Below are 27549 nucleotides of genomic sequence, written 5' to 3'. Positions count from 1 at the left end.
TGGTTATGATCTTTAAGTCCTTACATGGCATGGGTCCGGGTTACCTCAGGGACCACCTGCAGCCAGCGTCAACTTCCCTCCGCCCAGTACGTGCCCACAGAGAGGGCCTCCTCAGGGTGCCTCCGGTCAGGGAATGCCAACTGGTGGCCCCCAGGGGGAGGGCCTTCTCTGTGGGCACTCCGGCATTATGGAACCAACTGCCGGTGGAGCTCCGGATGACATCAGACCTCCGAACCTTCCGTCGCGGGTTGAAGACCCACTTATTTGAATTAGCTGGTCTGGCCTGATGGGGGATTATGGGTTTTTAAATTTGGTGTTTTTAGTATTGTATTATTGTTTTTAACTGGGCATTGGTTTAATTTCCTTTTAACTTTTGTATCGTTATTTATATATGCCCTGTGAACCGCCCTGAGTCCCTAGGGAGAAGGGCGGTATAGAAATCAAATAAAACATAAACATAAACATATTCCAGCTGAGCTATTCAAAATCTTAAAAGACAATGCAGCAAAAGTGCTACACTCAATTTGCCAGCAAATTTGGAAAACTCAACAGTGGCCACAGGATTGGAAAAGATCAGTTTACATTCCAATTCCAAAGAAAGGCAGTGCCAAAGAATGTTCAAACTATCGCACCATTGCACTCATTTCTCATGCTAGTAAAGTTATGCTTAAAATCCTGCAAGCTAGACTCCAGCAGTATGTGGATCAAGAACTTCCAGAAGTACAGGCAGGATTTCGAAGAGGCAGAGGAACTAGAGATCAAATTGCCAACATACACTGGATCATGGAGAAAGCTAGGGAGCTCCAGAAAAACATCTACTTCTGCTTCATTGACTATGCTAAAGCCTTTGATTGTGTGGATCACAACAAATTGTGACAAGTTCTTAAAGAGATGGGAGTACCAGATCATCTTATTTGTCTCTTGAGAAACCTATATGCGGGTCAAGAAGCAACAATGAAAACTGGACACGGAACCACTGATTGGTTCAAAATTGGGAAAGGAGTCTGGGAAGGCTGTATGTTTCGCCCTGCCTATTTAACTTATATGCAGAGCACATCATGAGAAAGGCAGGGCTAGATGAATCAAAAGTTGGAATTAAGATTGCCGGGAGAAATATCAACAACCTAAAATATGAAGATGATACCACTCTAATGGCAGAAAGTGAACTAAAAAACCTCTTCATGTGGGTGAAGAAGGAGAGTGCAAAAGTTCACTTGAAACTCAACATTAAGAAAACCAAGATCATAGCATCTGGCCCTCTCAATTCCTGGCAAATAGATGGGGAAGAAATGGAGGTAGTGACAGATTTTATTTTCCTGGGCTCCAAGATCACCGCAGATGGGGACTGCAGCCAAGAAATTAAAAGATGCTTGTTCCTGGGGAGGAAAGCTATGGCAAATCTAGACAGCATACTAAAAAGCAGAGACGTCACCCTGCCAACAAAAGTGCATATAGTCAAGGCTATGGTCTTCCCAGTTGCATTGTATGGCTGTGAAAGTTGGACCATAAGAAAGGCTGAGCACCAAAGAATTGAGGCCTTTGAACTATCATGCTGGAGAAGACTCCTGCGAGTCCCTTGGACTGCAAGGGGATCAAACCGGTCAGTCTTAGAGGCCAGATCCTGAAGTTGAAACTCAAATACTTTGGCCACTTAATGAGAAGGAAGGACTCACTGGAGAAGAGCCTAATGCTGGGAAAGATTGAGGGCAAGAGAAGAAGGGGACGACAGAGAATGAGGTGGCTGGATGGAGTCACTGAAGCAGTAGGCATGAGCTTAAATGGACTCCAGAAGATGGTAGAGGACATTCCTGGAAGAATGTTGTCCATGGGGTTGCGATGGGTCAGTCACGACTTTGCAACTAACAACAGCAACCATTTAAATTTAAATAGCAGAATTTCAATTTCATATATATCAAACCTTAGTTTATTGTTTTAATATAATAAGCACTGTTTAAGTGACAGGTACTATTTTAGACAGTGGTTCAGTGGCAGCAACCTGTGATTTCATATAGCAAATGCTTATTTAGTTAAGCAATGTTGTCATTTTATGGAGTAAACTGTTATAAGTAGCAGAGATTTCATGAACTGTTATTCCAGAAACATTGGTTTTAGCCCAAAGATATGTAATTGCATACACTAAACATTGATTTAGTCAGAAATAGCTTCTAAACAGGCAGTCCTCAACTTACAACAGTTCATTTTGTGACCGGCATTGAAAAAAGTAACTTATGATCATGTTGCCATGTAACTTCCAAAAAATATATTTTTTCTTTTCCCCTATTCTCTGTGATTATAAATTTTTTTGTTCCCTTATATATTTATCTTTTATTCTTGAAATACCTTATTTCTAAATACTGATACTAATGTAGTTTATACATATTGTTTGACTAATAATATTTTTTCTACTTCAGCAATATCAGCTTATTTTTATGATATTTTTGTTTTGTCCCACCTATTGGCTTATCTTTTACAATTTTTCCTTTTTCTTTCAATTCTAATTATTGCCTACTCTTTATTCTACAACTTTCTCTGGCAAATGTAGTAATATGTTACAAAACTTTGCATTCTTTATTACATATCCTTGCTTGGTTATTGATGCATATACACTTTTCAATGTTTTTGTACAATAACTTGTAATCTTCAATAAACGGTATTAATGTCTGTAAATAAATATTATTAAAGGTAAAGGTTCCCTCGCACATGCGTGCTAGTCGTTTCCGACTCTAGGGGTCGGTGCTCATCTCTGTTTCAAAGCCGAAGAGCTTGTACGAGGACGTCTCTGTGGTCATGTGGCCGGCATGACTAGACGCCAAAGGCGCACAGAACGCTGTTACCTTCCCACCGTAGTGGTCCCCATTTTTCTACTTGCATTTTTATGTGCTTTCGAACTGCTAGGTTGGCAGAAGCTGAGACGAGTAACAGGCGCTCACTCTGTTATGCAGCACTCGGGATTCGACCCGTCAAACTGCCGACCTTCTGATCGACAAGCTCAGCGTCCTAACCCACTGAGCCACTGCATCCCTTTAAATATTATTATAATATACTAAAATAAAGCATTTTTAATTATTTGCAGTACCCCTTAAAAGGATGAAAAGGCAACAGAATTTGACAGATTTCTTCAATAGGAAACCAAAATCGGAATCAGTTGTATCAGAATTGGCCTTAGATAGTACAAAATAGTCACAAGCACAACCACTCCAATTTGAAGAAAGCAGCATGTGAATTACTGAAATAAAAAATGATAACAATTCCAAAATTGAAAATAGTCTTCTGGAATGTTGGACAGTGCAAAAATATAACAATTTTAAGGAAAAATATGATTGGGCTAGTAATTTTTAACAAAAAAATAGGTTACCAGTATTGTGCAAAATATGACTTCATAAAAGAGAAGTCTTCATGTGTTAAAAGAATGGAAATATTTTCAGATTGAGGCATCAGGGAAAAATAAAGACGTACAATAAGCTTCTCTAAGGGAAAAAATGAAAACATTTTTCATCAAAAACTCATAACATTTGTAAAGAGAATTTAAAACAATGTGAGCAGGATTCAATAAAAAAACTAATAGATACGATGAATGAAAAATATCTATGTACTACTTACAGAGTATTTAATACTGTTTACAGCCTGGCAAAAAGATGTAAACCATTTTCAGACACAGAAGATGAGATAGAAGTACAAATTAAAAACGGATTAGATATTGAAATAGGATTACATTCATGTAAAACTGCTGTGAAAGTAACTGATTTCATTGCAAAGGAAATTAAAAAAGAAATATTTACTATAATTATTGAAAATAATCTGAAAATGTTTGATTATTGACAAAGCCTCAATGATATCTTGCAAACCAGTTATATTTTTCTTAAAAGTTGAAGATTCAGTTACATCACCAACAATTTTTGTTGAGCTAGTTAAATTGGAAAAACAGATGCAGAGACATTATGTTCTTCAGTTATGGAAAGTTTAAATAGTGTTGGGCTTACAAAGAACTACCTAGAAAAAATAATAATAGGATTTTGCTCCAATGGTATTAGCATTATGCTTGGGAGAAAATCTAGAATAAGCACTAGCATAGCAAAAGTGTTTCCAAACATAATAATATGGCACTGTTTAAACCATCTCCTCCAACTTGTTTTAGATGATTTGATAAAGGAAATAAAGCAAGTAAATCATTTTCAAATATTTATTGATAACATATATACTATTTTTCATCAACCCAATAAGAACCAAACTGAACTTAACAAAATATCCGAACAACTTGGAATTGAAATTATAAAGATTGGTAGAGTTTTGGGAGCAAGATGGGCTGCCTATAGTTTAAGGTCAATCCTGTGTGGTGCACTTATCCCATTCTACATCACTATTTTTATTCAAATGAAAAGTACTTTAGGTATGTCTGCCCGACTTGAAAATATATATTTTATAACTGATTTGGCATTGATGATTGATATTTTAAATGAAATTTCTCTTCTTTCAAATGCACTGCAAGCAAAAAATATACACATAATAAAGGCTGAAAAACTTGTGATAAGATATATTAAAGCATTTCAAATGCTTGGAAAGGAAAAGGGCCCATGCAAAAAAAAAAAGTTGGTGAATTAATTACTTCAGAAACCTTCAAAAATATAAAATTTGTAGAAAATCATCGATTTGTCGGGCTTCCTCAGGAAAGACTTTTAGAAAACATCATAACAATTTTTTAAAAAAAGACTAATGGATAGTGAACATTTAAAAGCAAGTTGTAGCCAGTTTCAAGATAAGAATAAATTACAATTTCTCATTTTTTGGAGCCAAACTACTGGAATATTAAAGAAGTACTAGTTCCATGGAAAGCAGCTGAAGAACAATTGCTCGTATTTAATGTCACTTTTAATTATCAAATTGATATTAATGATTAATGATTATAAAATAATGATTATTATTTTGTGGAAAATGTTTTTTAAAATTCCCAAAACTAGGGCTTTTTTTGTCACAGAACACACCGGAACAGAGTTCCGGGACCTTTTTTCGATGGATTTTCCAGAGTTGCATTCTTTTCTATTGTTTCCCTTCCTATCCTCATTTGCTTTTGAAAATGCCCCCCTGGCTGTACAGTGCGAGCGGGGTCCCCTCCGACGCTGTCTGCCTCCTCTAGGAGGAGCCATGAGGCGCCGGAGCACCACAGCCAGAGCATGGCTTGATTGACTGGGTCAGACCATGTGGTGTGGATGGTGGTTGTGGGAGACACATAAACATGGAGGCCATCTTTCATGAGAGGGTGAGTGAGCCTTTTGCGTTCCCTTACAGAAGGTGGGGTGTGAGGTTAAAAAGAGGCAAAGCGGTAGGAAACAAAGGCGACTGGCGTGGAAGCTTGCCCAACAGTGAAACTTTGCTGTTTCGGTTCCTTGGGTAGTTCAAAGGCTGGGATGTCTACGAAAATCTCTTTTTAGTCTTTTATACCTTATATTCAAACTGCAGAGGGGAAGAATAAGAATAAAGCCAATGTCTTGTGATTTGGAGGTATTATTATTATTAATAATATATATTAATTATGTATTGGTCAGAGGTAAAGGTAAGACCTACAGTATAAGGTTTAATCAGATCTATTTATTAAATTGGCTTTAACGTAAAGGTAAATTAAAAGAAATCTGTTCACTGACAAAATTTCAACTTTAATTTGTTTCAAGTCAATATCCATATTAAACTCCAAATGTAAATTTTTCCACCTTGTTTGACAACTTCTTAAAAATAATTCCGTCTTTTGCAAGCAACCAAATTTTGCTTCATTGGGCCAATTTCATTCCACAAAGAAAGCTGATATTTCCATATTAAACTAAATGGGTATGCCAGTGATAAATGTTCCAAAAGATTAATAAAATGCCTTCTTGTAATTTAAAGCCACACAGTGCATGGTAACATTAATAGTATTAACTTACCTTAAACAAAATCCTACTCTTTTAGATACATTAAAAATTAAAGGGTTTTTTTTTCAACTACAAAGGTAAACCTTGTAGGGTAGGCAAAGTGGGTTGTGTGACAGGTGAGAGTTCCGGCACTTTTTTTTTAACAAAAAAAAGCACTGCCCAGAACTATGCAGTTCCTGAAAGTGTTCAAAGAGCTAAATATATTGTTAGAACAATTGCTGTAAGTTCAGCAGAAGTGGAAAGGGTTTTTTCAAAGATGAGCATATGTTCAGAGAAGAGAAATCACCTGTTTCTAATATATCAAACACAATGACTATTAGTCTAATTGGCCTACCTCTAAAGGAATGGGATCCTACTCCTACAGTGAAAAAAAAGATGGCTAAGGATTACTCACACAGCTCGATGATGCTCCGAGCATCAAGCGATGAAAATTGTAAGTGAGAACTTCAACCAAGAAGCAATATGGAATTATTTTAAATAACAGTTTTATTGGTTTTTGTCAGGTATTATTGAATATTTTTTCATTAATATTTTAAAACTTTCTTGTAACAATCTACTTTTGTGTACCTCTTTTATTGTTATTTAAGTATTAAATGCATGAAATAATAAACTACCTTTTGGTATATTGGTTTTTTTTATACTTAAAACGGGCATTAGGGCAGAGAAAAGGCTGTTAAATTATTTGAATCCCACCATTGCCATTAACTATTAGTCCAGTTTATCCATTATTTTCCATCTTGATTTTCTCTTCATTTCAGGCACTTTTAGAAATATTTTAAACTGTTTATTCATGCATGACTTTATTTTTAATATTGCTTTGAAAAAGGCTTTGATTATATGATTATATCTATGCAAAATCTGCTCCAGGAGTTGGGTTTAGGTGTATATGTTACATAATAGCTTTTAGCTAATTGTAATTACGGTATCCTATACCACCTTTGTTCCTGCCCTACTATTTCCATTGCACATACCATTGATAGAAGTATTTTAGAAACAAATCAATTGTGCTTATATTTTTTCTTACCTACAATGGAGAGAATGACCACAACAAAGTCAAAGATGTTCCAGCCATTAGTGAAAAAGTAATGCCTCAGGGCAATCATCTTGAGAAAGCATTCAGATGTGAAGATGATAATGAAGACCAAGTTGATCTGACTAAGGATATTTATCTTGGTTTGGCTTTGGTCATCTGTTTCCACCATCATTGTTACCATGTTAAGACAAATGAGGATCATGATGACTATATCAAAAGCTTGCTGAGTCACAAAGTCAAAGATCATCCCTTGATACTTGTTCTTCGATAATTTGGAAGGTTTCCATGCGTGTACGACAGAAAGACAGGAAGGGTGCAAGACACATGGACAATGACAAACATGAAAACGAAAGAAAGGGAAGAAAAATGGAAAAAAAACTCAAAGAAAAAAGTTGAAGTGGTGAAAGACTAAACCTAAATCATCCACTGTGTCACCCAAAAATAAATTTTTCCAATTTGTACTGCCTTGAAGTGGTTGAAGACACAAAAAGTAGCAAACCTCACTTTTTAAAAGAGTCTCTTGACTTTGATTTTTTTTTAAAAAAAAGTTTAAAATTCCTTATATTTTAAGAAAAAAAAAGATCACTGTATTCTGCTAAGACATCTGACTCTGTGACTTGTGAGATTTCCTAAGAGAAGGATTGGTGATTCACAGTCCATTTACTTACTGAGATAGTGCTGTTGAACTTTAGTGAGGAAATGCCTAATGTTGGGATGTGGTACTTTCCCGTAAAGTCTAATTCATCCAATGTCACTCTTAATATTTCCTAACTTCTACAAAGTAAACTGAAATATTTTAATCTCACCATTTGTGGTGACATCATTATCCTCTAACACCTGATCCATGAGGCCTTGAAGAGAGATAATGATCTAAGGAATTACCAGGAATCGCTTATAATATCAGTTTGCCTCTGTAGGAACCATTAGTATACAGTACTCAATTTCACAACTGCTGTAAAGATGTTGGTATTAGAAAACAGTAGGAAATGTAGGACTTGGAATCCAGAAAAAAGAAACTTGGATGCAAAGGAAAGAATGACATAGAAAAAGTTGGTAGAAAAATATAGTTATCAATTAAGGGTATATGAAGAGTTGTTAGGAACCTCAATTTTTTTTGTTCATGTTTACCTTCTGTAAAATAGACTTCACAGCAATTGTCATAACATAGCAATTCTTTATTTTATGATCCCGAGTCTTGTACAGTAAATTCTCAATTTACCAGACTAAAGGGAGAAGGAGAACGTACCTGTTAAAGCAAAATTTCCATTAAATCCAAATTGGATTTTATGCGTGTGCAGAAACTCATTGTACAAGAGTTTTTGCCAGTTGTGTCTGAAATCTCCCCTGCCAAGGTCCATTGAATCAAAGATTCACTGTGCTCTTTTATTTCTTGTAGAAATTTTGGCTCAAGGGAAGAGTATTTTGTTTACATGTATGTATATGAAAAAAATGACTGACCTTTGCAAACTAACTTAGTTCTGCATGCAACTTTTATTCTGTTTCTTTATAGCCAAGAAAAATCACTAATTTGTGGAAGTAATATAGTACTATAATTTAGTGAGACAAAACTAACATTCTGAATAGTTAGGTTAGCTTTTATATCTAAATTCAAGTGGAGTGGAGGTCTGAGAAATTTTTTTCCCATGAATACTGACCATAGATTTGGATCTTGAGAATGGCATACCTGGGGCCTTGGAATGGGCTTCACTGGTTTTTTTGAACCTAGTTTCTTCATAGCATTGTAGTATTTTTTTTGTTCCTCTGTCATAAAGATATCTTTCCCTCCAAAGTAAAAAAAGAAACGATCTTATTAGACATGGTGTGAAATCATCTATTATTGTTATTGTTGTTATTGTTGTTGTTGTTATTCATTGCACAATCAGTAAGTTGTTCAGATTGGATTTGGCGTTTTTGTCTACCTATTGAGTCCTTATCAAGGACCTGGGATAGGCAGATCTGGATGTTTGACGGTGTTAAAGATATTGTCGCACAATGGAAAACGTTCCCAGTAAGGCCGCATTTTGCAATTGACTGATGGTGAATTTGTCAATGCCAATGGTGTTCAAGTGGTGCTCTAGTTGTTTTGAATTGTACCCAAGGCATCTATTACTATTGGTACTACCCTTGCTTGCCTTTGCCACAGTCATTCTATTTCTATTTGTAGGTCTTTGTATTTTGTTATCTTCTCCAGTTTTTTCTCTTCTATTCTGCTGTCTCCAGGCACTGCCATATCCACTATCCAGACTTTTTTGTCTTTCTTATTGAAATTGTTAAGTCCAGAGTGTTATATGGCAGGTACTTGTCTGTTTGAATTCTAAAGTCCCACAGCAATTTAACTTTTTCATTTTCTCTTGTCTTTCTCTATTTTATGGTCCCACCAGTTCTTGCTTGCAGGCAAATGATATTTGTTGCAGATCTTCCAAAGCACTATTATGGCTATTTTGTCCTGCTGCTACTTGTAGTAAGTCTGTGCGATCTTTTTGCAGCAGCTTAGCAGAAGGTTCAGTGTTTCTTCAGCTTCTTTGCATAGGCAGCACTTACTGTCTGTTGCTGTCTTCTCAATTCTGGCTTTGTATGCATTTGTCTTTAAGGCTTGGATTTGTGCAACCAGAATTAATCCCTTGATCTTTTCTTCACCTTTCCTGCTCTTAGCCATTGCCAGGTCTTATTATCTGCTTTCCCTGATTTTTTTTAATGTATTGGCCATGTAGTGCTTTGTCTTCCCACACCTCCATTCTATTCTTCATTTTGTCTTGTAGACCAGTTTGGTCTCTCCAATAGTCAATAAGCCTTCCTGGTAAACTAACTACTGTGCATCTTCTGCATTGTCCTTCAGATATTCTTCCAAAGCACTTTTTTCTTCTTCAACCATCTGCTGTACTTTCAACATTCCACCCCCATCTATTAGCCTTGGTAGGTAGAGTCTCTTAAGGCCGCTGCGAGGATGAAGGGCATGATTCATTGTCATTATTTTTCTGGTCTTCCTATCCATTGCTTTTAGTTCTGCTTAAGTCCAATCCACTATTCCTGCTGTGTATTTAATGACTGGAATTGCCCAGGGGTTGATTGCCTTGATGGTAATTCCTCCATTAAATTTAAGATCTTCACTCTCTTGATGTATTCACCTCTAATCTTTTTCTTGACTTCAGTGTGCTTGATGTTATTAGCTTGAAGGATACCCAGGTATTTGTAGTAATCATCTTCATTCAAACTCTTAATGTTATTTTCATGGGGCATCTTGATTCCTTCAGTTTTCCCTTTTTTCCTGGATTGATAGTAAGTGTGACACATTTGTCCAATCCAAACTCCATTTCAATATCTTGGCCATATATATGGACAGTGTTGAGCAGCAATTCTATTTAAGATAGTGATTTTCCTATACAGCTTCAGATTGCCCATGTAAAGAAGATGGGATAGTCTGGCAGATGTTTTTGATATTTGATAACCATGACCTGAGTTATTCAATATTGATGACAGATGAAACAGTGCAATTACAATGATAGTGAATCTCCTTGAAATATTCCTCTCTTGATATTTAGCCCTATATTTAGCCCTATCTAGACCGGGATGCCTTGCGTACAGTCATTCATGCGCTCGTGACCTCTCGGTTAGACTACTGCAACGCTCTCTACATGGGGCTGCCCTTGAGGACCACTTGGAGGCTCCAACTGGTGCAGAATGCAGCCGCGCGAGTTGTGTTGGGGGTCTCCCGATACTCCCATGTTACACCTATGCTCCGTGAGCTGCATTGGCTTCCAGTTGCCTTCCGGGTGAGATTCAAGGTGCTGGTAATGACCTATAAAGCCCTACATGGCATGGGTCCGGAGTACCTTAGGGAGCACCTGCTGCCGGCGTCAACTTCCCTCCGCCCAGTGCGCTCCCACAGAGAGGGCCTCCTCAGGGTGCCACCGGTCAGAGAATGCCGACTGATGGCCCCCAGGGGGAGGGCGTTCTCTGTGGGTGCGCCTGACCTTTGGAACCGTTTACCGGTTGAGCTCCGGATGGCTCCCGACCTTCGCTCCTTCTGACGTGATCTAAAAACCTATTTGTTTGAACAAGCCGGCCTGGTCTGATGGGTTTCGGGTTTTAATTATTGTTTTTAAGTAATTTATTTATTGTATTTGGGCACTATGGTTTAATCTGTTTTTAATTTTTGTATTTTGTATTTTTGGTATTTATTGCCCTGTTCACCGCCCTGAGTCCTTCGGGAGAAGGGCGGTATACAAATAAAATAAAATAAATAAATAAATATTAACCTCTCCTAATCTCTCACCATTAACCTGCATCTATGTCTTCCATTGTGCCATTGATCTTTTCACAAACTCTCTGATATTTATACTGACTTCTGTTATTTCTAGGCACTGGAATGATTATAAGAAAGCATACACAGCTGGACTGAGAAACGTTTAGACATTTTTGGAATTAGGAACAACATTCACAAATTCCTGAAGACTTCCATGAAGTCATGGCAAACTAAGTTGATGGCCTGTGGTGATGAACTTGGTGAAGTTGAAATCAGATGAGGAATCATTGTCACCTCTGTTATTTGTACTTTTGATGGTGCCACTAGCAAACATTTTGAACAAAACAAACTGGCTAAAAAAGGCTTGAAAATGTTCCATTTGTTCTACATGGATGATTTAAAATTATTGGAAAAAACAAAAGCTGAATTGGGATCATTGCTGAAAAGCACTGAGGAGTTTAGCAGAGACATTGAAATGCAATTTGGCATTGACAAATGTGCAACAATTGCTGAAAAATTGTTGAAGATGATGGATTCAAACTTGATAATGAAGAGCTGATAAAAGCAGTAACACCAGAAGAAGTAAATACTTAGGAGTTTTGGACCTGTTGCACAACCAAGCCAAGAGAGCTACTTCAACAAAATACATAAAGTGAATGTGGAAAATCTTGAAATCAGAGCTGAGTGGAGGAAATATCATAAAGGCAATTAACACCTGGGAAGTGCTTGTAATACAATACTCTACTGGCATAAGTGATTGGACTCAACTAGAATTTGATAACTTGAATCAAAATCTGGATGTTGGGCATGCATTGTGTTCAAAGTCAAGAGTCTCCAAACCTGGCCACTTTTGAGACTTGTGGACTTCATCTCTCAGAATTCCCCATCCAGCTAGCTGGGGAGTTCTGGGAGTTGACGGGTCTTATAGTGGCCAAGTTTGAAGACCCCTGCTCTTAAGTCATGGCTTTGCTGTTGGCCTCCATTGGTTGGGGTCACACTAAATCCAGCCTAATGCCACCACATCATGGCTTAGTGACAGCTATGAACCCAGTTAGCTACATTTGGACTCATATCCAGACTTCCAACTACATTGAGACTTTGGAAAAAATGCAGAGAAGAGCAAGTAAGATGATTAAAGGCCTGGAGACTAATGTGGTTGCAGGAATTGGGTATGGCTAGTCTGGAAAAAAGAAGGACTGGGGGAGACACAATAGCAATATTCCAGTATTTGAGGGGCTGCCACATAGAAGAGGGGGGTCAATCTATTTTCCAAAGCACCAGAGGGCAGGACAAAAAACAATGGATGGAAACTAATCCAGGAGAGAAGCAACCTGGAATTAAGGAGAAACTTCTTAACAGTGAGGACAATTAACCAGTGGAACAGCTTGTCACCAGAAGTTGTGGGTGCTCTATCAATGGAGGTTTTTAAGAAGAGACTGAACAGTCACTTGTCTGAAAGGGTATAGGTTGTCCTGCTTGACCAGGGGGTTGGACTAAAAGATCTTCAAGGTCCTTTCCAGCTCTATTCTGATTAAAAGACAAGAAAACTAATGACAATGAACCATGCTTTGCACCCAAAAAGTGATAATGATCAATTGTACTTGGCTAGATCTCAAGGTGGCAGAGGACTGTTACAGATAAAACAAACTGTGGAAGAGGAAAAAACACAGCTTAAATGACTACATTAAAAAATGTAAAAGAGCCTCTGCTAAAGGAGGTGAACAAGGGAAACCTCTTGAAAACAACAAGATTGAAAGTAGAATATCGAAAGGAAACAATTGAGTATTGAGTTTCTAACTGGAAAAAAAGCCTTTGCACAGTCAATACCTGAAGGACATTGAAAGAAAGGTAGATACAAAGCTAACATGGAGCTGGTTGAGATCAGAAGTGCTAAAGAAAGAAACTGAAGGCTCAAGAACAAGCCTTGCAGACTAATTCCATGAAAGCAAAAATTCAACATGTCAGCAACAACAGCAAATGTTGCTTTGCAACAAGAAAGATGAAAAAGTGGATCCCTTTCTCAGTGGCTGCAACAAAATCTCACAAACTGATTATTTACAACATTATGATAAATTGCCAAAATCATGCATTGAAGCTTTGTCAGAAGTTTGGGTTCAAATGCAGCAAAAATTACTGGGAATACTAAATTGACAAAGTTATTGAAAATGAAATTCTTATGGGACTTTTGAATCCAAACAGACAGACGTCTGGCCACAACACACCTGATATCACTATTGTGGACAAGAAAAAAGTCTGGTTCATTGATATTGAAATACCAGGCAATGCATGAATTGAAGAGACATAACTAGAAAAAGTAATAAATGCCATGATCTGCAAATAGAAGTTGAGCTATTGTGGAGGAAGAAATCAATGGTTGTACCAATAGTAATAGGAACCCTAGGAGCAATACCCAAAGGCTTCCCTAGATACATGGAATTTTTGAACTTACTAGACCTGAATATTCTGACTTTGCAAAAAAGCCACCTTACTCGGAAGTGCTTATATACTCAGACATTGCCTTAACAGCTGTTAGGTCCTTGGTTAGGACATGAACTGTTAAGTTTTTACCAGTCCCAGATTGTGAATTGAATTGATGATGATGATGATGATGATGATGATGATGATGATGATGATGATGCACTGAAGTTAGTATACCAGGAAGGCTTATTGACTACTGGAGATAACAAACTGGCCTACAAGAAAGACCAAATGAAGAACAGAATGGAGGCATGGGAAGACAAAGCATTACATGGCCAGTATATTAAAAACTTAGCTGGAAAAGCAAATAATAACAAGACCTGGTAATGGCTAAGAGCAGGAAAGTTGAAGAAAGAAACTGAGGGACTAATTCTGGCTGCACAAGTGCAAGCCTTAAGGACAAATGCCTACAAAGTCAGAAATGAGAAGACAGCAACAGACAGTAAGTGCTGCCTATGCAAAGAAGCTGAAGAAACAGTGGAGCATCCAGTAAGCTGCTGCAAGAAGATTGCACAGACTGACTACAAGCAGTGGCATGAGAAAGTAGCAACAATGGCACTGACAAATTCACTATCAGTCAATTGCAAAAGGCAGCTTTACTGGGAACAGCTTCCATTCTGTGATGATATCTGTAACACCATCAAAAATCCAGATCTGCCTATCCCAGGTCCTTGGTAAGGACTCAATAGATAGACAAAAATGCCAAATCCAGTCTGAACATCTGGCTGATTGTGCAATGAACAACAACAACAATATAAATAAGGTTATTATTAGCAGAGACCATGCATCAAAGTCCCAAAGCATGCCATTATTGGTAATATGTATTCGTCTCCCCCCCCAAATTTGTTGGAATGCTTTAATAAAAGGATTTTTCTTAATCTGTATTAGCACGGAAAGTTTCTCTTCGTTGTAAGTTAAATGTGCTTCTCAGGAAGGAATGAGCTCTCACTCAGATTAACTTTCCATTCTTTACGTGCTCATTATTTCGCTGCATGTCCTATACAACAGCCTTGGTTTTTAGGATATTCTTGGGCTCTAGGAACTCTGATTCCAAGGCTGTAGTATAGGAAATGCAGTGAAACTTAACTATAATTCAGTTATTCAATCTGAAGTTACAGGTTCACAGATTATTCATAGCAATCTGTGAATCAGTTCTAAGTAATGTTTATAAGATTATCCCATGCTTCTGCCTTGATCAGCTCCAGTATATGTAATTCAAATTCTTGGAAAGTAGATAGCAAACTTTATGGAAAACCAGACCAACATTTGTCATAAAGTTCCAAACATTCTGCCTTTGTTAAAGACCCTGAACCCCTGCACTGTACTATTTTTCGCATAAGAATAGCCAAAAGGAAAATAGTCTGGCCCTATTCAATACTTGCAGGGAGCTTGCAATTTGGGTAATTTAATTTTCTGTACTGCTGGTAAAAACATCTCCAGAACTACTTGTTTGAAAGAGCATATGCTTTAAAAAAAATTAAAGACACTTATCTTTTTCTTCTGCTGGTTGAAATTGTCAATGATTACGCCAATAAAGAGATTGAGAGTAAAGAAAGCCCCAAAGATAATAAAGATGACAAAATATATATACATGTAGAGATTCACTTCATATTGAGGCTGTTCCTCCTGCTGGAAAAGTAAAGGAAGCAATGAATCCCTTGTTAATTCTTCCATTAAAGCTTCAGAAGAGGGAAAGCAAATTTGTCTTTTCAAGTTACCTCACGGGAGTCAACAGCTGCATACATGATGTCCATCCAGCCCTTGAAAGTGGCCTACAAAGTAGAATAATGCAGGACATATTTATTTTGATTGAGAATAGAGCAGAGGTCCCCAACCTTTTGGGCACCAGGGACCAGTTCCATGGAGACAGGTTTTTTCACAGACCGGAGGGTGCGTGGTTTTGTGTGCTGCCTGCATCCCGCGAATGGGGCTTTGCTTGTTTGTGCAGACCAGTTACTGGCATGCCGTGGCCTGGTACTGGTCCACAGACTGGGGGTTGGGGACCCCGGAAATAGAGGACACTGAATTTGTAAAACTCATAGCCCAGAGGGGGCAACTCAAGTTGGAAGTTACATGTTTCGTTTCTCATTTTCTAAACTTTTTAGGAAAAAAAGAATAAAAAACAGAATTCTTTCATGAAGGGAGAATAAGAAAGGATGAGGACAGCCATGTTTATTTAATCACACAACTGGGTTTGTTAAAACAGGGAGAGAAAGGAAATATTATCTTATTAGCATGTTCTTTTTAATGAAAATTAGAACCATCTGCTAACGTATATTGAATAAGCAGATACAGGAGGAACAAATATGTTTGTTCTGAATAATTTGGCTTAGTTTTTAAAGAACAAACAGAGAAAAGGAAATAGAATAGTATATGCTTACATCAGCAGGTAATGTCTTCATAAAAACACATAAAAATAGAAACCCATCTCCCATAGATTGAAATTATTTTCCTGTATGGTGTAACTGGCTGGAACATATTTCTGAATGTGAACCCTTGGAGGGGGATATATGATCCAAAGCGTTTTGAATAATAGTAGTTTCGATGAGGGTAAAGGGTAAGCACCATCACTCCTAATTTAGAGGGGGAAATAGAATTCATTTTGAAGGAACACGAGACATTATAGAAATAAAAGCATATTTTGAAAGCTGTGTTTTCTCCTGATCACACAAGCAAAGAAAGTTTGGTTTGGTTCAGGGGAAATTAGTTTAAATCAGGACAAAACATAGGAAATAAATAGAAAAAATTACAACCTAGGGAGAGACAGCCACAGACATCACCAAAATTAATCTGAAAGCATCCTCACACTGATCATAGCAAACAGTTGGTGAGTGTCCTAGATAGTTCTGCAGACCAGTCTGCTGACAAAAATAAGGCATTCCAATCAGATCAGTCAAGCTGAATGTTAGTAGGGGCACTATTAATTTTGAATGCCAGGGCTGACTAAGAATGCAACATATCAAAACATACAAAACATATCAAAACTTACAAAAACTATCTCAGCCAAAGGTGATTTTTCTTTCAACACCCACCCCCCGCAAAACAAGAATTGAGTAGGGCTAATTAAAGAAATCTTTTAATGTTTGTATGGGGGAAAACATTAGAAATGTCATGTATTAAGAAGGATCTACTAAAATGGATGCCGCCATTGCAATAATAAGAGGTTTTGGTTCCCTCTCTCTACACATCTTCCTTTTTATTCTCTAGAGTATCTCTCTCAGGCCCAGACATTTTAAACACTGGACTAGACTAAAAACTAGTGACAATAATTTGGTTCAAAGCTATTTCTTCCAGGAAGAAATCAACTTATTGGCTAGGATTAAATAGGTCAAAGGACCAGCTGAGGAGGATAGTTTTAGCTAGTGCTTTAGTTGGCAGGGTCTCATATGCGCCTCTATATAAGAAAGACAGGTTCCAGCTAAAATAGAACATTTCCTAAGGGAAAGCATGCTTACTTACCACTTGCAAAAGGGAGAGATAGCCTAAGCCCACATTGTCAAAATTGACCTTGACATTGACCCAACGGACATCAGTGGCATTTTCAACATTGATAAGATTGATGCAGTCACTTTTGTTGTTTACATGTTGGAGTTCAAAGAGTTCACCTGTGGTGGTATTGACACAGCGATAGTACTTCCCTGCAAAGAGGTTCACCCCCATAATGCTGAAGATGAGCCAGAAGATCAGGCATACCAAGAGGACATTCATGATGGAGGGGATGGCCCCCAAAAGAGCATTTACAACCACCTAGTATCAGGAGAAAGAATCTACTCAGGATTTAATAAAAGTAAATCAATTTCAATATTTTACAAATTCACAATAAGGCCCTTTTAAAATGTTGTTTTTGGCTTATATCTATAGACATGTTAGAGAAGAGAATTTAAGTTAAATTTATATTAGTACAGAAAAGGCAACAACCTGTCTATAGATATTTCACAGTTATTGACAATCTGCGAATTCACTTGCTATAGATAATTTAGAGATACCAGTAGTCTATACATTTATGTAAAGCAATAATCAAGGGAAATGATTCCTAAAACATCATATCATAATAAATAAATAATTACATAATCTTTTATAACACAATTTAAAAATAATGTTATAATCATTTTTTTAAAAAAGAAGTGAAACTCTCAAGGATCTGTCCCACTGCCTGGGGGTATAATGGGTTATGAGAATGGGAGACAGGAGGAAGAGATGCAGCCAGGGCAACAGGCAGAGAAGAATTATGTTAGCCATAGAAGGAATAAGGGTGGAGGAAGTGTTTCAGGAGGGATCCTTCCTTGTTCTCTGGAAAGTAAAGGCAAGGGAGGGGACAAACGTGACTCTTTACCTAGGTCACTTGCCGTAGTTTTTTCTTTTGGGGTGGGTGGGTTATAATTTCTTTGTTTAATGTTGTGAGCCATTTAGAATCATTGAGAATTGGGCATCATCATCATCATCATCATCATTCCCGGAGGGAATGGCTCCAATTTTCTCCTCATCTATTTATAACCTTTAGAATAGTTTTGTGTTTGTGATCAACTCTCAGGACAAAATGGAACTATCCCAAGTTTATTATAGTAACTTCATTCAAAGAAAGCAAAATGTAAATACAGTGGAGAGAATGGTAACCTATACTGTAAATTCTTTAAAAACAGGCTTGAGCTTTACTGCTATTTTCTATAGGAATGATATTCTGACCCTTGGAAATTTCCACTGCATGGAAGGAAATTGGAGATATAAAATCATGGACTGTCATACCACACTTACTCTCATGCCTTCAAATCTGGATAATGCTCGAAGCGGTCTCAATGCTCGGAGTGTCCTCAGGGATTTGATAGGTCCCAGCTCTGAATAGCCTAGCCAGTTTGCTGTTAGGCTAATTAGGGAGACCTGATTAAAAAGAAAAATGAAATGGTTAGTAGTAACAAATGACCGAAATTACAGAAAAAGGAATAGTTCCATATCTTGCACTAGGTCAGATTTCCTGTATCGCCTGAGCATTTTTATGCTTGAATATAAGTATGATTCAAACATATATTGGCAATATATTTTCTACCATTTCCCTATAATGTTGCTTTCATCTTGTGCCCAGCCCACGAGTGAGACAGTTATCCAGTGTTAAAATATTGTACCCCTTTAAGCAGACAACATCCAGTGACACAAGACCGCGTACATATACAGTGTGCCATCCATTACACTAATTGATGGAAAGTCAATGATCAGGAGTAGGTTCTTTCAGAAGGAGGTTTACTGGCTAACTTAGATTCATCCCTACACATCGCTTCCAGGTTAGCTATGTCTGCAGTTTTTCTGTTGCCTCCCTTAACAGCTGGGGAGAAAAGCGGTACTGAACCAAAATTTTTCAGTTCTATGCAAGAGCAAAGAAGCTATATATTTTTTTTAGCATTCTACTAGTTATTCTGTTCTACAGATGGTGTCCTGCAATCAGACCCAGTCCATCTCTGCTGCAGTCCAAAGAATAATGGAAGATTTCTGCCAGCTGGTAAGATCCTAAAGAAGGTGGCAAAGCCAAAAGAATTAAATAAGTGACTGGCTGATTATACACTGAAATCATAAACAGTACAACTTAAGTCAGCAACCATTCAGAGCAGATTCAACAGAGGGAATATAGGGATCAGCAACAGGAACATCAAATTACATGGTAGCATAGTTTTCTGCCAACTTAGTGGAGGGTCAATAGCATTTTGATTCAGCTATGGGGAAAGAATCTGATTCCTGAATACATGTTAAGTGGCCTTAAGTACTGATCAGAGGAATAAAGGGGGCTAGAATTTGAAATGGAAGCTAACAGAATCACGTGATTAATCAGTTTTAATGCAAACCAAAGGAATCTTTGGCAATCTTTCCCAGAATGCTCACTTAAGAAAACTGCAACTTACATCAACAATAAGGAAGTCCAGCCAGCACCAAGCATTGGTGAAGTAGACCTTGAACCCATAGGCTACCCACTTGAGCAGCATCTCAAGAATGAAAACATATGTGAAGATCTTATCAGCATACTCCAAGATGGTGCGAATTATATGTCTGCGTTCTATGTAGATGTCTTCAAAAGCCTGAAAGGGGAATTAAAGCAGAGCAGTATATGAGACCTTTCGACAATACATACAAGTAGCAAAAGCAGCCACAGCATGAGTGGCCTTTACCCTCCTGGGAATATCTTTGTATTACCGAACAGAAGTTATACTATACACAACGATTTGTACATTGTAAAGATAGGTATGGAAATACATAGAAAATTCCTGGGAATCCCATCTTCAGTGTCTAATACTTTGCAATGAATGCTTCTAAAATGAATGAGTAGAAACCAAGATGGATCTAAGCAATGTTTCTAGATGACAGAAGGAAGAATATGGGGATACATTCAGTTCATCTCTGCTAAGCCTGTGCTCAGAGACGTGTTGTTCCACAATGTTATGTTCACTTTCCTACACCATTATTTAGGTTACTAGTAGTGGGATTTCAGGGTTTCAACAGAAAACAACAGTATTATAAGCCTAACATCAAATTTTGGATCTAGATGATATCTTAACCATATCATTACCCTCAGTTTTTTTTAATGTACATCTTTATTTTGAAAGAATAGAAGATTAGCACAAGTGCTGAGTGCTATTATTCTATTTAAAAAAACATTGTTTTTCTCTTGTATAATGATATTAGACATGTGAGCTTATTCTTGCTTTGATATATCTTCTTATTACTCTTTTAATTAACACAACGTTTATAGGCTTGTAAAATTTAAATGAGCACTATATTAAATGAGCACAAGAACTATATAAAAATATTTTAGGAACCTATATGTAACTTTTTCTAATTGCCATTTAATATCTTGTTTACTTCCTATTTCCCATATCCATATTTCCCATAAGACATATTCTACTATTTAAAGATAATTTAGCAAATTATAAGACTAAATGATCATTTCTGTGAATTTAAAATAATTTGTTTATGGACTGAGGAACCATTGCTCCTCAGGTAAATAGTTTTTTCTGCATCCAGAGATCTATCATGCCCATTAGATTTTGACTCCACATTGTGCTACAGCTGATCCAGAGGTGAACAGATGCTTGTTGCAAATAGCCACAAGGAACTTAAAAATTACCATTTGAAGTCCTGATGTTATCCCTTCTTGATTTCTTAGAATGTTACTGGTTGGGCTGATAAAATTCTAGCCAACTGCTTTATTAGCCACTTAGCGAACCATAATAGTTTATTCCTATAAGAAATCTAAATAAACAAGAAGGTAAACTTTGTTGGATATTATTTGCAGTTACCTGGTGCTACACTTATCAAGGAGCCTATATTCTTTAAAAAAAGCACCTTATTATTAGAGCAATTTAAAATCACTCTCATTCTAACTTGTATTATTGTAGGGGGGAAACTCACTGCAAAAGAGAAATACTCACCAGGGCACCACTACTGAGGAGAATCATAAAGATAATGAAGGTCTCAAACCAATTGTGTTCCACAATTTTGAAACATGTTTTACGAAGATTCCACCACTTTGCTCCCTTTTCTGTTTTGATATCAACATACAGGCAAGGACACCTTTGAACACAGGCTGCAAGGGAAGAAAGAGTGAGCCAATTAACAGTGAAGGTGCACTACCTTGTTTTAAATCTATGACGTGTATTTGGAATGTTCATTCACTGCAAATTACACAGACACAGAATTTTGTAATTTTCTCATATGCTCTTAATGCTGACCAAACAATTTGGGATTCTCTAATCTTGACAGGAATGGAATGGAATACTTTATTGGCCAAGTGTAATTGGACACACATGGAATTGCTCTCCAGTGCAAAAACACTTAGTGCACAGACAAACAACAGAGTAATATTATCCTAACTTACCAATTGGAGAAGATAGTAAAGAAAAGATGAGAAGGATCATAGTAATTATCCTTAATACACAAATGATTAATTAGTTATGCATTAATTATGTATTTATACATTAAGTAATAAAATTATGCAATAATAATTCACACATGCACTGGAAGAGAATATTTGAAAAGCATAGAAGATAGAGTTCCCTTGTTGCAAGATGGGTGACAACAAATTTAATATACGTAAATTAAACAAACAAATAAATAAATCGGAATAATAGGGTTGGATGTGACCTTGAAGGAAATTTCTCCTTAGTTCTAGGTTGGATCTCTGATAATCTCCCATCCATTGCTTCTTGTCTTTCCCTTATGCTTTGGAGAATAAGTTGACTCTTTTTCTTCTCTGTGACAGCCTTTCAATTACTGGAAGATTGCTATCATATCATCCCTAGTACCTCTCTTCATTAAACCTAGAGGAGATCAACCCTGACTGCTCTTTAGAAGGCCAGATCCTGAAGCTAAAACTCAAATACTTTGGCCACCTAATGAGAAGGAAGGACTCACTGGAGAAGAGCCTAATGCTGGGAAAGATTGAGGGCAATAGAAGAATGGGACAACCGAGAATGAGGTGGCTGGATGGAGTCACTGAAGCAGTAGGCGTGAGCCTAGATGGACTTCAGAAGATGGTAGAGGACAGGAAGGCCTGGAGGAACATTGTCCATAGGGTCGCGATGGGTCGGACATGACTTTGCAACTAACAACAACAACAACAAAGTTCCTTCAATCATTCATCATATGATTTAACCTCCAGATCACATATTATCTTTGTTGCTCTTCTCTGCACTCTTTCTAGGATCTCAACATCTTTTTTGTATCATGGTGAATGACAAAGTATTGACAATGTGGTCGCACCAGTGTAGCATAAATCAGACTACCACTTCATGTGATCTTGAAACTATCCCTCTGCTGCTGCACCCTAGAATTGCATTTGTTTTTGTGGCAGCTGCAGCACACTGTTGGCTCATAAAAACAGTGGTCTACCAGGACACCTAGTCATCTCTCACAACTGCTACTAGGTACCACCTATCTATATCTATGAATTTGGTTTTTTTTGCCTAAGTGTAGCTCCTTACTTTTTTCATTACTCAATTGTATTTTGTTAAATAAGGTCCAGTGTTCAAGTCTAACCTAGTCCTTTTTAAGTCTTGAATCTATTATCTAAAGTATTAGCTATTTCCCAATGAACTTCCAGTTTTGTGCCGTAGTGCACAGCTGAGAGATTTCAGAGCTCCGCATCCCATGACTAGTTTCACCTGCCAGGGGATCCTAAATGGGTCTAAAGTCACCCCAGAGAGGCAACAAAGAAAGAGGGGCACCCCAATGATCACGGAACAACAGCAGTCATCCCGTTCAATCTGGGAGAAGCCCTCTAACTTGACAGGAGAAAGGCTGGTCACACCAATCAGAACAATGGTGAACAGCATGCTTGAAACTGGGTGAGGAATTCAATCTTCTCTCTTCTATTTTGTATCTGATTTCCTGGAAAATATCCCCAAGAAGCAAAAGTCCTCCCAAAGTGAGAAGTGAGGGAACTACACCCCCACCCTCCCATAGACGGAAGCGGTGAACTAAACTCTTATGGGGAACAAAAAGAATGAACAAATAAATCAGACAATAGATCACAAATTAGAGGAAAATGACTAACATATGAAAGCTATAAATGAAGAGAACTATAACTTAATACAAACAAAAGAAAATCCACAAAATTTTGCTACAATAAATAAAATAAAAAAGATGTTTTATCTATCAGGACTTCAAAACAAACTTGAGGACAAAAAAGAAGATTTAATAAAATGGATTAAAGAGTTTTCAGGTGAATCATTAAAGCTTGGGAGACAAAAAATGAATACTCAGTTTGTCTTTTTTATCCCCAACAATATCTACAAAAATACAACCTGGCAAGCTAAACCTACTGATTTAGAAAGCAACCTGGCAAAAGAAGAAGATTAGAATTATATTTAAGAGATGTGATTCAATGTACCAGATGGAATACTGTATGACTAAACACCTGTTTAAATATGGTTAAAAAATATAAAGTTTGATATAAAGAGGCCCTATAGTAAGATTGCTAGATGCTGTATTATATGATTAAATACTTGTTTGAAAATGGTCAAAAGAATAGATAAAGCTTGGGCAAAAAGGGGCCCTATAGTAAGAGGGATAAGATATATAAGCAGTATAATATTGTTATAATATAGTAAAGGTAAAGGTAAAGGTTCCCCCGCACATGCGTGCTAGTCGTTTCCGACTCTAGGGGCCGGTGCTCATCTCCGTTTCAAAGCCGAAGAGCCAGCGCTTGTCCGAGGACGCCTCCGTGGTCATGTGGCCGGCATGACTAGACGCCAAAGGCGCACGGAACGCTGTTACCTTCCCACCGTAGTGGTCCCTATTTTTCCACTTGCATTTTTACGTGCTTTCGAACTGCTAGGTTGGCAGAAGCTGGGACGATTAACAGGCGCTCACTCTGTTACGCGGCACTCGGGATTTGACCCGCCAAACTGCCGATCTTCTGATCGACAAGCTCAGCGTCCTAACCCACTGAGCCACCGCGTCCCTTTGTTATAATATATGAAATGTAAAAATATTGAGATGTTGTATTTGAATGAAAAGTTTGGATATTGAAAGGTAATGAATTTTGAGAAAATTTTCACTGATAAGAATGGTTCATTACTGAGGGGAAATAAAGCTTAAATAAGAATCTTGAAAACAGGACATATAATAACTTAAGATGGCTTCTGTAAAGACAATTGAAACATAAGCTGATTAGAAAAGATGTTATATGTTGATGTTATTGTTATATATATAAATACTAGAAAAAAGTTTATACCTAACTTTATATGTATTGAAAGTATTAAGAATTATATTTCTTTAATGTAGACAAAGGGAGAATATTGCTGAAAGAAGAGAGGAATATATTATCAACTAACATATTGATCAGCTATAGAAAATAATAATAATTGATTGTTTTTAAATATATGAATCCAGACAACATATTGTTCACTAAGCACTAAAGATTATTATAAAAAAATAATAAAATATATATTTCTTAAAAGTATTAGCTATCTCCCCCCCCCCCCGCAAACTTGGTGTCATCTGCAAATTTGATGAGTAGAGCTTGTTTTCTGACCATGATACCTTCAGTGAAGCATTCCTCTGGACCATCATTCTCCACATTTTCTTCAACTTCTGCTTTCTCCTCCAACGGATCTGGAGGCTTGTAATCCACAGTGCTGCATATGGATGAATCTGTTCCATCCGACAGTGGCTTCTGAGGACAGTAAGAGAATAGCAGATGAAACCTTTGGTTCATCTCAGGAAGCAAGAATAAATCTGTCCAAAGCATTTACCCCAAATTTAAGACTGGTTGTGCTGAATCGCTGTTGGGAGACTAATGAAAAGATAATTCAGCATATCCTGAATATCTGAGATGGGGTGTGTGCAGGGCTTTTTTCTCATAGAACGCTCAGAACAGAGTTCCGGCACCATTTTTGGATGGAACCTTGTAGGGTAGGCAAGGTGGGTTGTATGACATGTGTGAGTTCCGGCACCTTTTTCTTTTACAAAATTAGGACTGGGTGTGTGTGTGTGTGTGTGGAAAATGGATTGTCATAATGAACATCAATTAACAATGACCTATCTGAGAGGAGGACCAGGATCCAGTGGCTTACATAGGTACTTTTGAGGGCAAGAGATTATCTTTCAGATTAGACTGGAAATTACGTTACATTTTTATCACTCTGAGGGCACAAAATTGGCCCATGTTATTTTGACTTGGGAAAAATGTTCAGTTAAAGAGATAAATTGTACTTGCACAGAAAATTTAGTGGGGAGAAAGGATGCATAAATGGGGCTAATGGGCTGGCAGGAAGTTTGCTTGGTGTTAAATTTGAATAACTGGTGAACCAGAATGGATGTTAGACACCTTTAGCTCTTAAAGAGTTGCTCCTTTTAAAGTGATTCAGGATAAGACCACAGAAGTATTCCTGAATTTGGGAAACCACTGAAGAATGAAGATAGGGAATATTGTGGCTTGGAATGTGTCTACTTGGCCCAGATGGTCTAAAGCTAAGAAGCAATAACAGCTTGTGAGATTGTCAACATAATTAATGCTCCTGTTTAATTCTAATAAAATAAAGGATTTGCAAAATAATTATACACATCCAAGAGTTTATATCTTTGGATTTTAGAAACAGCTTTACATCATGGGAAAAGGGATAAGATGCTAAGAAGTGCTTGAGCAAGCACATAATAATAGATCGTTGCTTTTTATTTCCTGAAGTTTGTGAAAGGAAATTAAAAAAAGGAAGTATGGGTAGATTAGCCTGCACAAAAGCTGCAAAAAAACAGGGGCACAAGAATCAGGTCTTGCAGTAATTATAATTCAAAATGAGTGCAGCCTAGTTCCATTATCAGTCTACTGCAACAGGGCTTTTCAACCTTTTCACCCATTGTATCACTTTTAGGATATGGCAACATCCGAGTACCACCAGTCACCTAGCAAGGTGTCAAAAACTTGATGACCAAAAAAAAAAAAAGGAAAAAAGTGATAAAGTTTGCTTAGTCACTGTTTTACAACAATTCGCTTAGTGACTGTTGAAAGTTACAATGGCACTGAAACTGCCCCGCCTCCCTGCCCACCCCTGCTCTGCACCCCCCATGGCCACCCACCTCCATGGCCCACCACAGCAGATCACCCAGGCAGCCCAGCAGCGCCATGGCAGCCACGCCCTCCACCCATGCCCTACAGCATCATCTGCGTGAAACAGGGTGTGAGGGCAGAGTTTTGTCTCCGCTGCCTGGCTGCCATGCCCCTGGCTGTGCTGCTCTGTGCGGACTGTGCTCAGGGGCAACTCTCCTCTGGGAGGGCCTGCTGCTGAGGAGGAGGGGGCCATGGGGAGAGGCAGGGCTGGGGCGATGGTGCACATGCCCACAGAGAGGGCTCTGAGCATCACCTCTGGCACACGTGCCATAGGTTCGTCACTACTGGTCTAGAATAATAGTTAACAAGATAAGCATTGGCAGCAATAGTTATTGATTTTTGAGTAGGACCTAGATTTAGAATTGCATGGAAAGATCTGCAGGTTAAGTATGTCATACTTTTAAATAGTTTCTCATAAGTAGACAGCACAAATTCGATTTTTCCTAGAAAACACCAATGCTCTGCGCAAAAGACATTTATATATTACACAGACAGTACTAATCCTGTGTTGATTCTTGACAGTCATATGGATTGATAGTGGTTTATTTATTTATATTTATTTATAATTGAATTTCTATACCGCCCATCTCCCAAAGGACTCAGGGCGGTGTACAGGGCAATAAAAGCTTTACATACAAAAGTTAAAATGAAATTAAATTAACTAAGCCCTAACAATAAATAATTAAAATACGCCAAACCCTTAAACCAGGCCGGCCTGTTCAAATAAATAGGTTTTCAGATCCCGGCGGAAAGAGCGAAGGTCGGGAGCCATCCGGAGGTCAACCGGTAATTGATTCCAAAGTGCTGGCGCGCCCACAGAGAATGCTCTCCCCCTGGGGGCCGCAAGCCGACACTCTCTGGCTGACGGCACCCTGAGGAGGCCCTCTCTGTTGGAGCGCACAGGACGAAGGGAAGATGACGCCGGCAGCAGGTGATCCCGTAAGTAGTCTGGACCCATGCCATTTAGGGCTTTATAGGTAATCACCAGCACCTTGAATCTGCAATTCTTAAATTTTTGGATGATGGAGATCCACTTACTGGAAGACTATTTCATTTTATAAAAAGCCAGTATACAAAATCATAAAGAAAACCACAGTCAATCTACACATGAAACATGGGAAGGGGTCTTAAATCTGATTTTACAAGCATTACCAATATTTAATGAGGTTTATAGTTTGTTTTCTTATTAAATTTATTGCTACCTATCTCACAGTTCTGGGTGGCTTACATGTTATCTACCACTGGCTCGCTAGCAAAACCTTGTGAAAGTACTGGTGTGTTTAAAACAGCAGAGCCGCAATGGCTTCTT

General features: G+C 37.8%; 1 protein-coding gene across 1 annotated transcript in view; it reads right to left on the bottom strand.

Moving 5' to 3' along the window:
• The window catches only part of SCN4A (sodium voltage-gated channel alpha subunit 4), a 118547-nt gene that overhangs the window by 14182 nt on the left and 76816 nt on the right, over window positions 1-27549 (bottom strand). The window contains exons 18-26 of the mRNA XM_081346200.1: window positions 24677-24809; window positions 21064-21218; window positions 19540-19713; window positions 18407-18529; window positions 17114-17401; window positions 15373-15426; window positions 15142-15283; window positions 8618-8739; window positions 6925-7195 (exon numbers count right to left, since the gene is read on the bottom strand). Coding sequence (XP_081202326.1) covers window positions 6925-7195; window positions 8618-8739; window positions 15142-15283; window positions 15373-15426; window positions 17114-17401; window positions 18407-18529; window positions 19540-19713; window positions 21064-21218; window positions 24677-24809 — 1462 coding nt within the window. The remainder of the gene's footprint in view (window positions 1-6924; window positions 7196-8617; window positions 8740-15141; window positions 15284-15372; window positions 15427-17113; window positions 17402-18406; window positions 18530-19539; window positions 19714-21063; window positions 21219-24676; window positions 24810-27549) is intronic.

The sequence above is a fragment of the Vipera berus genome (assembly GCF_964194415.1).
Source record: "Vipera berus genome assembly, chromosome: Z".
NCBI classification, from domain to species: Eukaryota; Metazoa; Chordata; class Lepidosauria; order Squamata; family Viperidae; genus Vipera; species Vipera berus.
Note: the sequence above shows the minus strand (reverse complement) of the source record. Positions and strands in the feature narration are given on the sequence as shown.